The sequence below is a fragment of the Tinamus guttatus genome, unplaced genomic scaffold (assembly GCF_059628265.1).
Source record: "Tinamus guttatus ecotype Peru unplaced genomic scaffold, ASM5962826v1 Tinamus_guttatus_pri_ptg000459l, whole genome shotgun sequence".
In the NCBI taxonomy this organism is placed as follows: Eukaryota; Metazoa; Chordata; class Aves; order Tinamiformes; family Tinamidae; genus Tinamus; species Tinamus guttatus.
The window spans coordinates 10041291-10055678 of NW_028288993.1; the positions used below are offsets into that span (position 1 = coordinate 10041291).

Here is a 14388-nt window from a genome sequence, read left to right on the forward strand (position 1 = left end):
CCAGCAGGCTGAAAAAGAGGGATAACATCCCACCTCCCCACGCAGAGTTTCGCCTCCTTCCATAAAACTGAAGGGCATGTTGGCTTGTAAAATGTTAAGAATTCCAGGCCACATACATTTAAAAAAAGTTCACATTACATTGTTGGTGCAGTTTTAAGTATGGCCAAAAGAAAGCACATTTTGTATTGCTATGTACAAGTTTATACTGTACTTGGTAATCCGCCTGGCATAAATACTGAGAACATACATTGCTTGTGTTGCATTGGTCAACTACTGCCAAACTGCATCAGAGGGTAGCTTGCTTAATAAGTATATGAATATTTAGCATGATGACATTTACTCATTAAGATATGAGTATTTAGCATAATGACAAGTCTCTCAGGTAACTTAAAATATAATAATTCAAGAAAATGAACATCCTCTCAACAAGAAAATTCCTACACTGGTTTTAGAACAAGCAGTAACTTTTTTTGAATAAAATTAATTTACAACATTAGTTTATCAAGAAAAAATTGTACATTTTATACCTATATATTTTACAAGATGCTCCAGATCTGCTATGCACTTGTATGGGAGGTATATATTACACAATTATTTGGCTGCATTATAAGGCAATCAGTGAAAAACACTGTCCTACAAGAAACCATTCATAGATGAGAACCAGTTGCATGATTACTTCCAGACAATTCCAAGCCTATCTGAGAGCAACCAAACTACGCCATATCATCTTTATTAAAATGTAAAGAAATGTGCTTAAAAGAGAAGGGTGTAAACTTGTATCCTCCACCAGTGTAAAATTTGTTCTGAAATTCCACCCTGAAATGAGACAAAAACAGAACCTACATATTAATCCAAAACAACTATCAAGGGACAGAACTGTACAACACAAGAAGCTAAACAAGACCACTCCTAACCTTGTCCTTTACATTTCCTGTGCAGCTATGTGATATATTAGTTTTTAAATTAGCTGCAGCTGTTTTGCAAATTTACAGCATAATGATCCTAATACTCTATAAGGTATTCAGATCTACCATTATGAATACACGTTTGCCTTTCCTAATAATATAAATTCAATCAGGTTTCAAACTGAATACTCACTGAATCAACTCACAAGCAAAACACGCACGATATTAAGATCATGAGGGGATTAAAATAAAATGTGGCTGCCCTTTCTTGTGTAACTTATTTGTTCATTAATACAAATGTTTGATTGAATTAAATGAATAAAATGGACTGGAGTCTTTCAATGGTACAACCAAACACTAATTTTGAAGATTTACCTGAGCTACTAATATTCTGCATTATGGAAATGCAAGATGTTATAAATCATACCATAGTATGAGGTTGTTAATTTACACTTCTATTCTAAAAAAAAAAAAAGACCTTAAAACTGAAGAGTTAAAACTTACCAGTGGAGTCGTACAGCATGGAGAAAAGCAGAAAGCCCCTCCATGACCAAAAGAATAAAAATGGTTAGCACAGCAAAAAACGCTAGAACGGGGACTAGCAGTAAAACGCCATAGGTTGCATCCACACGAAGACCCACTCTCATCACCATTTGCCAGAGAACTTCTGATAACTCTATAAAAAAAAGTTTTCATAGCTAGTTTAGTATTAATGCTAAAGTAATAAAAGGATGGTTTAATAGTAGTGTAATTTTAATTGGCATTAACAATTAGATATAAAAAACTTACGTGCATGAGCCAGACTTAGTGCCCAGAGTCTCAGATATGAGGCTGTATTGGAAATGCATCCTAGACAGTACTCAATGGTATGAATTGCTTGATTCATAAAAACATCTGCAAAATTAAACTAAAATACAAAAATACACTTGTATCATGATATAATATGAAAGAATAAAAACATTTATCTGCAAATATTATACATTCAAGAAAAAAAATCATGTTAATACATCCATTTCACAACAACTAAAAATTATCCCAATGAAGCAAGTACTGGACATACACCGAGCATGGGGCAACTCATTTTTGTTTGTTCTTCAATTAACATAAAATCAGTGGCATTAGTCCTCTGCAAAGATTTATACTGAAATTATATGGAAGCAATAGCTAGGACTAGGAATGCAGCTCGTATCTCCCAATTCCCTCTGGCAAAATGCCTTCTCACAAGATGCAACTTTCAGATATGTGACTTTTTTCTCTAGGTGAAAAAAAACAAGATTCAAGAACAGGAAGCTGTTCAGTTTTGCCCTAGTTTCAAGAATCGGTAAAACCACAAACACAAAAAGAGAAATACCCTACTTCTTTAAGAAAAATTATAGTCTGATCCAAATAAAGCATCTTCCTGTTCTCCACTACAGATACACTATGGTTTACTGTAACAATCTGAACTAATACACTGACTATAAGAAATAATGTTAAAACATTAAATAATTTAAAAAACCCATAAATTGCATTCAGTCTTCAAAGTCCTCATAACAGCTCAGCTGACATTCCTGTTCAGTCCCAGAGACTCAATACATAGATTACCTTCTTTATTTTTCACCTATAATTGGCTTCTAAACATATACTAATTAGAGACTAAGTAAAAAAAAAAAAATACCTCTTCTCCATCCCCCTCTCTGTGCCCACTGTCTGAAGGGCTGCTTCCCTCTTCCATATCAGCAGATGTCAGCAGAGAAAGTTCTTCTTCACTTTCTTTTCGAATTAGCTTGTAGCCACCCTACACAAAATGGAAATATATCACGCCTGTTTGCCAAGTGGACTTTACAACTTCAGAGCTACAGGGTATAAAAATTGAAGCGGTCACAGGAAGTAACACTTTCAAGGACAAAAGGACAGACAGATAGAGGAACAATGCACTATTAGGATTTATGGTTAAAAACCTTCAAGTTAAGCAGAAATATTTGGTTAGGGGCATTGTTCTGCATGCAAGGCACTGCTGAATTCTTCTAGATTGTTTGAGACACAACATTGCTACCCAGCATAGTCAGTTACATTTGCTTCCAAGGCTTCACTTTCAAGAACAGAAATTAACATTAACTCATCTATAAGCAATCAAATAAACGGCCTATTGAGCCACTATGAGGACTCTACATGCTAATTTTCTCAAAAATATTTCCACATTATTCCTAGGCTTCACTAGCATTTCCAGTAATGACAGCCTGAAAAGTGCACAATATTGTAAAAATTCCCATAACTAGTCAAACATGTAAGTTGGCCAATAAAACACCACTGTCATCTAAAAAGGAGATGTTTAAATAAATGCCATTCCGTACTTACCCTGTACCTTCTGATGCCCTGGCGTCCATTGTGCAACCAATATAAGTAAAGTGGTTTTCCAAAAAGCATTACAGGAACAGAAAGTAAAGCAAGACTAAGTAAAAACTTCTGTAAAACAACCTGTTTGTGAATGGGAAAGAAAGAAAATTGGATCAAACGATCAAATCAACAGTTTAAAAAAGACTTTTTTTGTAACTTGTTACAACACTACTAACCTGTCCAGTATAAAAGACCTCTGTTTCACTCCCAGGAAATAGGAACATGTTAATAAACTGAATCAAAATGCTCGGAGCAGATGTAGAGTCCTGTGCAGTGTAAGCTAGCCACTTAAAGAAGATCATAAACACAAGGTAGCCGAAGATGCACATCATGAAGACTAGTTCAGGAAGAAAAACCAAGTAAATATTATATTTCTTCTTAAAATGCCTAAAAGATAAAAAAGAAAAAAAAAAAAGAGAGAGAGAATGACATAAAAGCTTTACAAAGCATCATCAATGTAAATACAGGGCCCAAGTATTGAAGGTGCTTAAGTCATTTCAGTAAAATATAAGAGTGCCTGACACTTTTAAAGAGCAAGATTGAAGTTAGAATCCAGAACCAGAACAGATTCCTTCATATTCGAAGAAATTTTAAATCAGATATTTCAGTGGAAATCAAGACCACAGTGAAATAAAATCTGTTATTAATCAATGGCTTCAGATTATTTGGCCTAACACTGACTATTGTTCCTATTTACAGGAAGGCAGGGCTCTCCATTACTGTCATTTTGAAGAACAGCATCCAGTTTTTTATGCAGATGAACTTTTATTTAGAAAGAATTGACACAAATTATGTTATTCTCTTAGCTTCTCGTACTTACAAGTGGTTAAAGACCCCCAGTACAACTCCAAATGTCATATGTGTCACTCCAAAAATCACAGACATTTTCATTTTGAAAGAGTTTAGAAAACTGAGACGGTTGCTTGCCAAATTCCAGATCTGAAGAAGAAATAAAGACAAAACAAGCAACTCAGAAGAGCATAGTACAAGAATTAAAACACTACTCTTCCTCTATTAGGAGGCCATAATTCTTCTCAAAAAAATGACTCTCAAGAAATTAGTTTAATTTTTCTTTGACTCATTAAAGAATAAGCTCTTTTTGAATGAATAAAGAAGCAGCAGATGTATTTGTCATAGCATGCATGTCTTCATAACACATATACTAAAAAAAAATCTGAATTATGGATAACTGATCAACAGAAAAAGATAACTTAAAAAATGAAACTAACCGGATCAATACCAAAGGGATAAGCTCCATTGTACACACCAGTAACATTTGGATCCAATGTTAAAAACTGATTAGACTTCAGATCTTCAAGGCTGCAGGGGAAAGAAAATAAATTTATTTATTTATACGTATATATATTATATTATATATTATAGTATATGTAATATGTAATATAGTTATATATCATATAGTATATATATGTATCTCAAATCAAATCTGAAAGTACTTTGACAAGGTGACAATATATAATTTCAGTTCTGCAGGATGCTACTCCTGCTTTCCTTTATCAGAAGGATTAAAATAACTAGCATATCTAAGGGAAGAGATCAAAAGGACTTCTAAGTACCACAGAGGTACCAGGCTTTGCACTAGTGACTAGTAAAAGGAAAGCTTTTAGATTTTATTTACTATTCCCCTTGAGCATAAGGTTCCACTTAAAAAGCTCACAATCTGCTTTTATATAAATTTCTACTACCCAAAGGATTTTTTTCCCCATTTGGATGAGCTTCCACTAAAACTTCAAATAGTTTTTCATTAGCACATCTCTCAAACTTTTCACATTTGAACCCATGTCAGAATTTTTCATCTTACTGTTTCAAACCACTTCCTGTTTTTGAGGTAAAATGAAACACAAGCTGTAAATATTTAAATACCAAAGAGCTATGAAACCTTAACATAAAAAGGATTTTTTTTTGGTTTTGTTTTGCCCAAAAAAAAAAGCTGGGTATAGATTAATGCTTGCTAGGTAATTAATTAATTAATTGATAAGAATTTTACAGCAGAGGATCATGCTTTTGGGCTGCAAGTTCCAAAAGCATTAACTAGGACTAATTTCTCCAAGACTAGTCTTGTGTTTTTAATTCTCTCAAAATCTTTGACATTCAATATTTACTGCAGTACAATTGTAAAAAGCACTTTAAAAAGTGCTTTAAAAAAATACAAGATGACGGTAATGCTATTTTAAAAGAAAAATGCAAGCTGACAATAAACATCCTGAGCTAATAATGTTGGGCTGAAACTTGGTTACATTGAGGAGACTGGACTGCAATGTATCTTCAGAAACTTCTCTTGGGAGATACAGTAATTGGAGACAAACTAGGACCATTAGCATAAAGACAAGCATTAACAAAGGAGGCAGTGTACTCTCTAGAGCAAAAAGGATACTCCATAAAACAGAGTCCTTTCCTCGTAAGCAACACTGATAAATAAATTATTAGCTTGGCTGACAATTAAATCTAATCAAATTCTAATAATGTTGAGTGAAATTGTCTTTTCTGTAGACTTTCTAATTTAGGATAATAAGCAATTTAATTTTGTTTCTAAATAGTCTGTTACTGCCTTCTTTAACTGTAGATGCATCAATTAGCCCCCATCCCACTAGTATCTACTAGTTTAAGAATAAGACTCAGTAGATTTAACTGCATTTACTAACTGCTGTCAATAGAAGGACAGCTAGACTGGGTAGGTGAAGGGTTAAAACCATTCCGGGAAGTACATTTGTTTCAGTGATACAGCAAACATCGGTATACAACTCACCGCCAAACCTTTTGTTCAAACATTGCTGAAACATTCCATCCAGAACCAAATATATTTAATGACTTTGAAAAACAGTCATTGTAGATCAAGCCGGTGTATACGGAAAACAGACCCATCAATAAAATAACGTATCGTCCTTCAAAAAATGTTTTCAATATCTGCAAATTTTAAAAAAAGAAAGTATCATCTACTGTGTCAGTGATCATTTGCAGCTATGCTTAACTAAATATATTTTTAGTGATGGATGCAGGTCTCCCTGCATTCAAGTCCATACCATAATAAAAAGTTAAGTTAAATTAATTTCAAACTACAACTCCTTTTCGGAAAACAATAAAAGGAAATACAATTTGAAAAAACATTTTGTCCTCAAGTCAGTCACTGTAACCACATTCCATAAAACACACAAATCAAGTATGCCTAGCAGAAGGCAAGCCTACCAATATTAATTAATTTTTGCCTGTCTTTCATTCCAGTTTGATATTTTAATGCCTTTGAATAAAAATATGCATTATTTGTTAAAGATACTGCATTAGTCTTGAAACAGCGTATGTCAATTTAAAGCACAGGAATTCTGAGACAAAGAAGTCCAATAGATATAAATAGAACAACAGTTTCCAGAAACATAGCAACCATTCAGCTGAAGTTATCTTGCTGGACGGGAACCGAGTTACTTGTAACTCCTTTTACCTCGTCTTGTGATCTTTGTAATCGAGGGTGGTTTTCATAGAGTATTGTCAGGAGTGCAAAGATGAACATTAGTAGACCATGCCCAAAGTCTCCAAACATAACAGCAAACAGGAAGGGAAAAGTGATGATGGTATAGAGAGCTGCAATGGCAACAAAACAGATTTCAGGAAATTCAGCTCAGCCATTTGCTCAGTTTTACCATTCGGTCTTTCAGTTGGTCTGAAAAGCCTGAAATCAGACATGCCCCACTAACAAGAGTGCTGTAAATTGCACTTGCTTTAAATCTTGCTTATGTACATCCACTAATAATGACACTGCCACAGGTGAGCATTAGTTGTGAACTCTGAAGATAGAATCATATAGAATGACACGATACTGTCATAGTCAAGGTAGCTATAAACTATAAATAAGGGCATTAAACTATTTGGCCTACACAACAAGCTGGATTTTTTTCAAGTGATGAGCTCCTCATTTAAGTAAGAACAGTAACAATTACCAGAGGTTTTGTTTTTGTGGAAACACCTTTCCAAAGAAAAACATCATATAAAGGAACTTTACACAACTACTAGCGATATTTTTAAATCTTGAAATAACTCCAAAAAAAAACTCCCATCTTACTGCTCAGAGCATTGTTTGTACTGTTGATGAGCTACTGATATTTAAAAACTTAGTTACTCATAAGCACGTGGGGGTATCAACATTTTCCTCTGGCCACAATCCAGTTCAGCAAGGTATTTAAATATAAAACCTTCTATTAAGTCAAGCAGCAATGGCAGTACAGCTCATAGTTCAGCTGTCAGAGGACCAACCTGGATTAACTTCCCCATAGTTTCCAACTCCATATGCATCAACAATGTTTTGGAACCCTGAGGTGAATTTGTTGGTACGTATCAAAGTCGGAGGAGTTTGTGTCGTAGGGATCGTGTTCATGAATGAAGAAATCGCAGCTCCACTCTTCCTCTAGTTAGACAGAAAAGGAGTAGACATTAACATGAAAATCCAGTTGATGTTTAATCTGATGAATATGAAAATATTTCCCTTTATTATCATTTTCACTGACCTTGAAACTTCCCCATAATAAATGTCAAGTTTAACATTTATCACTCTGTCTGTTCTTTAGAGAATAATACTAACTTACACTTTTCCTCTAAAAAGGCTGCGTACAATAATCCTTACATTATATGAAACATTAGACAAGAACCATAAAAACAAAGATTCCCTACTAAAAATTTCCTCTTAAAAAGTAAAAAGACTGAGTGGCATTCAATGCAAGAAATACAAGGAAATAAGCACCTTTTACTTGACTGCAAACAGCACTGTCAGTCCCATGAGACTTGCATCCAACACAGGAGTTCCTATTCAAGAAAACCCCTGATCAAAACTAAAGGTTCTGTTTATAAGGAAATACTAGTACACAGAGACCCAGACCTGTTCATGCTTGCTTTTACTCTATTTTAAATAACTGTTTTTTTCCTTATTTCTATTGCTTGTTCAAGACAAAAAAAAAATTTTAACATCAGCGAGCGTCCAACTGACTTACTGATCCTTCCTCCAGCGCATGGCGCAAGTTTTGCAGATCAGCCACGGGACACCAAACCTCAGCAATTAAGCATTTATTTGTGACATCAAAACTGCACAGGTTGAGTACATGATAAATGGCTTTCATCTTCTTCACTTGGATAACCCAAGTATAGATGGATTCAGATGCTTTACATAATACTTGGCGTAAGTAATCCTCAGTTTTATGCAGCACCTTTGTGCAAGGAGAAAAAAAAGAATTGAAAATGTAGCATACTACATGTTAAACACAAGAAAAGCAATTAGCATTCATCCTGTGGTGAGTCACATATATAAGGAGGCCACACTAATAGCTGCCTAAAAGAGAAGGCAACAAGTGCACTCAAGTATCATAAACAGATGCAATCTAAGAACAGGGACATGTACATAGTCAAGTTCAGCTCTAAAGCCCTAAGTATTTTAAAAGCATATTAATGTGTTTAATATTGTGATATCTTGAGCAATTTTCTGCAGTGCAGTAACAGCAGCTAAAGGGATAATATTGTAATTTACTCACAGTATGAAGATCCTGAATACGAACATTTAGTCCTTCAACAACTGCAGTGCGCTCCTCTGTGGTATTTGGATAGGGATAGACATGACAGTGATAGCTACAAAAATATAGAAGTTTGTATTAAACAACCAAATTACCAAAACAACAAGACACCCATGGTCAAATTTGCAACACATCATCTAATAACCATGGAATAGATTCAATTGAGAGAGTTGCTGTTCTGCCTATAAGGACTGCAGATAAAATGACTCATGCATTTGTATTTGTACATTACATAATCATAAGACTCGGTGCAAGCGGGGCGGGGGGGGCGGGTGGGGAGAGAGACACACAAATTAACTTGAAAAACTTCCTTTAAAGTCAACATTTCCAGGGAAGAGGAGTAGGATGGAAATAATCAAATAAGAATAAAGCACAGGTACAAAGAAATTAGTACATTAGTGTTACTTCTTACCAATCACATATCTTCTTAACTTTCTGGCCAATTTGTTCACCCCAATAGGACACTAAAAAAACAAACCATTTTGTGGTTTCACCCTAAAAAAAAAAATTTTTAAAAAAAGGTCAAATTTATAAGTTCACAGAAAAATCTTCACGGAAAACTCACTCCATTACAGACATTTTTCCTTAACTACTGAATGAGCAAACAAAATGACTATTAAAATGTATGCCGCTATACAGACCTAGTTAATAAACATCCAAACAGCCATTTATGATACCTATTTTGATCAAGATTGCTAGTCATAAAGTTATTACTAGCCCACAATAAAGTTTAGCACTCACAAACATGAGCCATAAAAAATTAATGACTATAGGCATAGCAAGTAAGGGGAAGAACTACCATTTTTTAAAGGCTTCACACTTCCCTTTAAGAATTCCTTGCAAACATGACCAGACATTTTTCCAGGTTGTACAAGGAGTCTTAGTATTAGTACTACTGATAAACTGAAAGTTACAACGTTTACTCACTGTATCTGGATCTTCCAGACATTCATCCAGCTCTGCACATGTAAGAATAGTATATCCTTTACAGACTCTCCACAACATTTTTTCAAATGCTTCAATTTTTGCTCGGTGAACTAACCCAGATATGAACCTAGGGAAAAAGACAGATTTGAAAAATAAGTCAAAAATCTACAAGAAAAGTTAGAATCTAATAGTACATCATCACTAATGATCCCTTAGTCACATCAATTTAACATCTGCATCTCCGGAGAAAGAAACATCTCTCTAAGCTGGAACTTATTGGTATATAAAATAAACACAACAGTTTCTTGTTAGCCAGAGCACACAACTAGAATTACATCTGACAATAATCCTTCTTGTGTTAGTAAGGTCATTAGTACTTTGGCACATTTTGTCTCACATACATGCTTTGTTTCATGAAATTGTAGTTACAGGAGGTTTTGGTGCAATTCTACTCATTTCCTTAACGTTTACAAAAAATGCCGTTTTGTCACAGATACCTTTGGGCCGGATTCTCAGCCAGTATAAAATGCTTTGGCTCATCTGAAATCACTGGAATTTCACCATATCGTATCACTTGAATGGAGTTGTCCGTTATCCAAGACAACTCACAAGCAGTTTTGAAACAGTGCATCAAGTCACCCTGCCCTGCCCAGACTGAACCTACCCCAGCTTGGCACCCAGTCTGTGCATACAGTTGTAATCCACTAAAGGCTCATTTTCCACAGATGGGAATTCTTCGTAATTAGCATGCAAACAGGATTCATACTAGCAAATGAAAAGAAAGATCATCTTAATTAGGTTTTCTTCTTTAGGATAACAATTTCACTAAAAAAATCATTTTTTTCTAAAAATTAATTAGATTATCGAAATAAAAATACGGAACCATGTCCTGTGTGCAATTCGGGAAATAGGGGGAATTTGAAAACTCAAGTGTACCACCCTCAGCAATTATACAAACTATTGCAAAAGACGTGATAAATTTCTCAGCATAATTGATGCATGAAAACACAAATCATTCCTCATTAAATGATTCAACAGAAATTAAAATTCCTTAGTTCAAGGCTATGTTTTGATATGTATGCACATACACACACACACACGTACAGCCTAGCACAAGAGATTGTCATCTCAGCACTGGGATCTCTCAGCATTGAGTACAAATAATAATGAAAGGTAAGGTAAAGCCCTACACTAGCCCATGCACTTAAGTAGAACATTAACAGAATACAACAAGAATATGACGTAGGAACATAATCCTAGTCGTATGACATCTGCAGTACCTCAGATGTTCTCCTGACAAACGTTTGCGTGACCTCCAACATACATGTGTATTCTGTCAGTTCCAGAAGGTTTTTCCTCAACTTTTCTTTGTTTTTATTTACTTCTCTCAATTCTGTCTCCAGTTTATGCAACTGTTCCTAGGATATGGAAAAATAAAAGGCACAGAATCAGTTACACTGCTCTGGAAATTGTGGGAGAACAAAATTTAAGCACAAGTTAATTTGCCTCAGCAATGGAAAAATTTCCCACATTTTAATTAACTTAAGCACCACTGGTTGGATTCCTCGGCCTGCCAAAGACCGCTTTGTATTTAGTAAACTTGATCCTCCACTGGCATGCACCAAATCCGCTAGCCTGATCCTAATTTGCATCTGAGCTAAGTAAAACAAACTTGGAAATAGAGCTTGGAATAATACAGGCTGCAAAACAATCACTATTGAGAGAATTACAGCAACGTGAAGTGTGTTTCAAAATTATATTTAGGGAAATCTTAACAAAATAACACTATGCTTTGCTATGCAACCAGCATTGGAACCTGCATAGCCTTGGGCATGTAGAACTGCCATCAAGCAGGAAAATACTGGATGTAGAAAAATGGTCTTAAGTAAATTCCAAAGCAACCAACAAGGCTGAAAATGCCTTTATGTCTGGAAAAAGTAAAAAAAAAAGCCGGAAAAAAAAAAGATGACTACAAACCACATGAGTTAGCTTTTACCCTTCATGGGAATTGTAAGTCAATACTAAATGTTCACTGTAGTCTTTGAAATAACATTGGGCAGAAAGAAAAGAAGCAGACGAAAGGAAAGCAGAGGCTTTTTTTTTTCCCTCCTCTTTCTTCAAACCCCATGTAAGTCAAGTCACAAATGACAAGTTGTTAAGTTTGAAATACATTTTTAAAGGCTAGTGCTACATTTTTGGCATCAGTGGTGTCAAAAAGTTACCTGGATTTCTAAAATGTGTTTCAGTAAGGGGGCAGGAGGGGCAACATCTCCTTCAGGAAGAGGAATATCTGCCTTCTTAATTTCTTGTACTAGATATCCTGGAGTAAGAAGAAAAATAGATTTAGAAAGGAAACTGCATTGCATTATACTTCCTCAAATGCTGTGTATTTGATCTCCAGGTATGATGAAGGCTACAGCATCAGACCTGGATATTTATTTATTTAGACAACAACACATCCTGAATGTTCAAAAAGAATAAAGGAGTAGGGGGAAAGACAGTCCTCCAGACAAAAAGAGAGGAAAAAAAAAAAAAAAAAAAAGAGGGGCTTATAGCGTGCTAGGAATACAATGCAAAGAGCATTTTTCTCTTGGAAGCGGGGAGAAGTAAGACACCTTCCAAGTTCCCTGACTGAAATTTTCCAACCACAAGTACTTTAAGAAGCTTTTAACATCTAATAGCGTCTCTTTGTTGCAGCAAGATGCCACTTTCTGCAAATCATGCTATCTGGCAAAAACTGCCATTCTGTTCATTGACCCATGCCTGAAATAAAAAGTGGTCAAACAAGGAGGCTTAAGCAACCCTGACAACAAATGCAACTCACGCTGAGCAATGAGATTGCCAAGATAGCTCTTGGGGTGATGTGGCATGACCAGCACACGCTCACCACAAGAGATTTCAATAATGAGTTTCCTTCAGTGGTAGCTTTTCCTGAGGTCACACAGAACTATTCTGCATCTTGGTTTTAATGCTCTATATAATGTCACAACTACTGTGTGAATACAATCATGAATAACTTGCTGAATTACACAACAACAATGATCCCGCTCCTATAACTAAAGGAACACTCAGAGTAAAAGTTGTCCATGTAAATAAAACTCACCAAGTATTCTTTCCATCTCTTCACATTTCTTTACTTCGTTCACAAATTTTCTCTGAAATACACTTACATTTGGGTTGAGCTGTAGGAAAGCACAAAATGTTTATTGGGTGTTCAAAACAGCAGACAACTCTATGGAAGGTAGCTGTTTTGGTGCCTTCATGGTGCTAATTTTTCACATATCATACACAGCAACACTTGACAAACCAAACCACCTCTACACTAAAGAGTTTGAAAACTTAGAGTATTTGTCTGTTTCAAACAGATGTGTGTCTGTGCTTTTCAAGCTAGGAGTTATTAAAAAAAAAGAAAAAAAAATCTTTGAAGAGCAGGGTTTTACTAAAGCCTTTTACCATTTTATTCAAATAACAAAATAACCAGGTCTACTCCTGAAATCACTCCAGATCTATTTCTATAGCTTTGGAAGGCTTCTTCAGACTTCGAAATAATAAATACAAACTTATTTTACTGATTTCCAGAGCATCTATTTGAAACGTTATCTGTAAAAGGTCCAAGGTCCTTTTTTTTTTCTTTTTAAGCACGCTTTTCTCCTTTTATGGGTGTGTAATGCCTCTGACTACACATCTACGATCAGAATCAGTAAGGCATGGATTTTGTGATAAAAAGGCATGTCAGATACCTTGAATGGCATCAGCTGCCTTTAAACATAATGCTCACTTTCTCCATCTTTGCTCTCAAAGCTTTTGCAACCTACGTTTCTGAAGAACACCTGGAAGAAATACCAATGCTTCACTTGGCAAGCAGGGATCATGTAATTAGGACAAGGGGAAGCAGAAACAAACTTAATTGCTACCCAGCCCCTTTCACATTAGTCACACGCTCGGTATCCTCGGAGGTGAATGGCATCCTCCAGGAGGAGACAGGTTTTATAAATGGGCAGTACGAGCTACAGCAGAGACGGGGCTGCGGAGTGGGGAGATGTAACCCCGGGGTGGGTTGACCTACTAGCCGGGTACAGGGGATCAAAGTGGGCCCTGGGAAATGGGTGTCTTCTCCACCGGATCCCGCTGTAAAAAGGCACAAATTCGGCCCCCAATCTGTGGTCCGGGGTGGAGGGTAAACTTCGCCCCGCCGCGGCCTCCCCGCGCCCCCTCGGCCGCCCGGTACTCACGTCGCGGAACTCGGCCAGGCCGCGCTCGCCCACCTCGCTGAGGCACTCGTAGGCCGAGCCGCTCTGCAGGAAGAGCTGCGCCAGGCACATGGCCTCGCCGCGGAACAGCGCGCCCATGGCGGCGCCCCGGGGCCGCGGCGAGCCCGGCGCGGAGCGGGCGGCCGCTTCCGGCGGCGCCGAGCGACGCGGCGGCGGGAAGGGGCGGGCAGAGGCCGCGCGCGCTCGGCCCGCCCCGGGGCGGTGGCGCGGAAGGGCCCGGCGTTCCCATTGGGAACAGTCATCGGAATAATATAACTCTGTACGTGGAGTGTTCACTTTGTGTATTTTTAAATATTTTATATAAAACGCCTGTAAAAATCCAGGAAGATTCATCCATCAATTTCA

At 36.6% G+C, this 14388-nt stretch overlaps 1 protein-coding gene across 1 annotated transcript; it reads right to left on the reverse strand.

Moving 5' to 3' along the window:
• Nucleotides 1-378: 378 nt before the first annotated feature.
• On the reverse strand, nucleotides 379-14155 carry ATP6V0A2 (ATPase H+ transporting V0 subunit a2). The gene is made up of 20 exons (XM_010222145.2): nucleotides 14005-14155; nucleotides 12876-12954; nucleotides 11995-12092; nucleotides 11053-11190; nucleotides 10437-10537; nucleotides 9773-9899; nucleotides 9258-9340; nucleotides 8807-8900; nucleotides 8273-8485; nucleotides 7542-7692; nucleotides 6733-6872; nucleotides 6046-6203; nucleotides 4511-4601; nucleotides 4102-4220; nucleotides 3458-3668; nucleotides 3243-3362; nucleotides 2563-2682; nucleotides 1695-1812; nucleotides 1410-1581; nucleotides 379-816 (listed from the first exon to the last, which is right to left on the reverse strand). The coding sequence occupies exons 1-20, from the start codon at nucleotides 14119-14121 to the stop codon at nucleotides 714-716; spliced, it is 2553 nt and encodes an 850-aa protein (XP_010220447.2). The 5' UTR covers nucleotides 14122-14155; the 3' UTR covers nucleotides 379-713.
• Nucleotides 14156-14388: the final 233 nt, after the last annotated feature.

Coding starts and splice junctions, on each gene's coding strand:
- ATP6V0A2 (XM_010222145.2), bottom strand. CDS start 14,121: ATGGGCGCGCTGTTCCGCGGCGAGGCCATGTGCCTGGCGCAGCTCTTC. Junction 9,341..9,772: donor GTCTGGAAGATCCAGATACA/GTGAGTAAACGT, acceptor TTTTTTTTTTAG/GGTGAAACCACAAAATGGTT. Junction 7,693..8,272: donor ATGCGCTGGAGGAAGGATCA/GTAAGTCAGTTG, acceptor CTGTCTAACTAG/AGGAAGAGTGGAGCTGCGAT.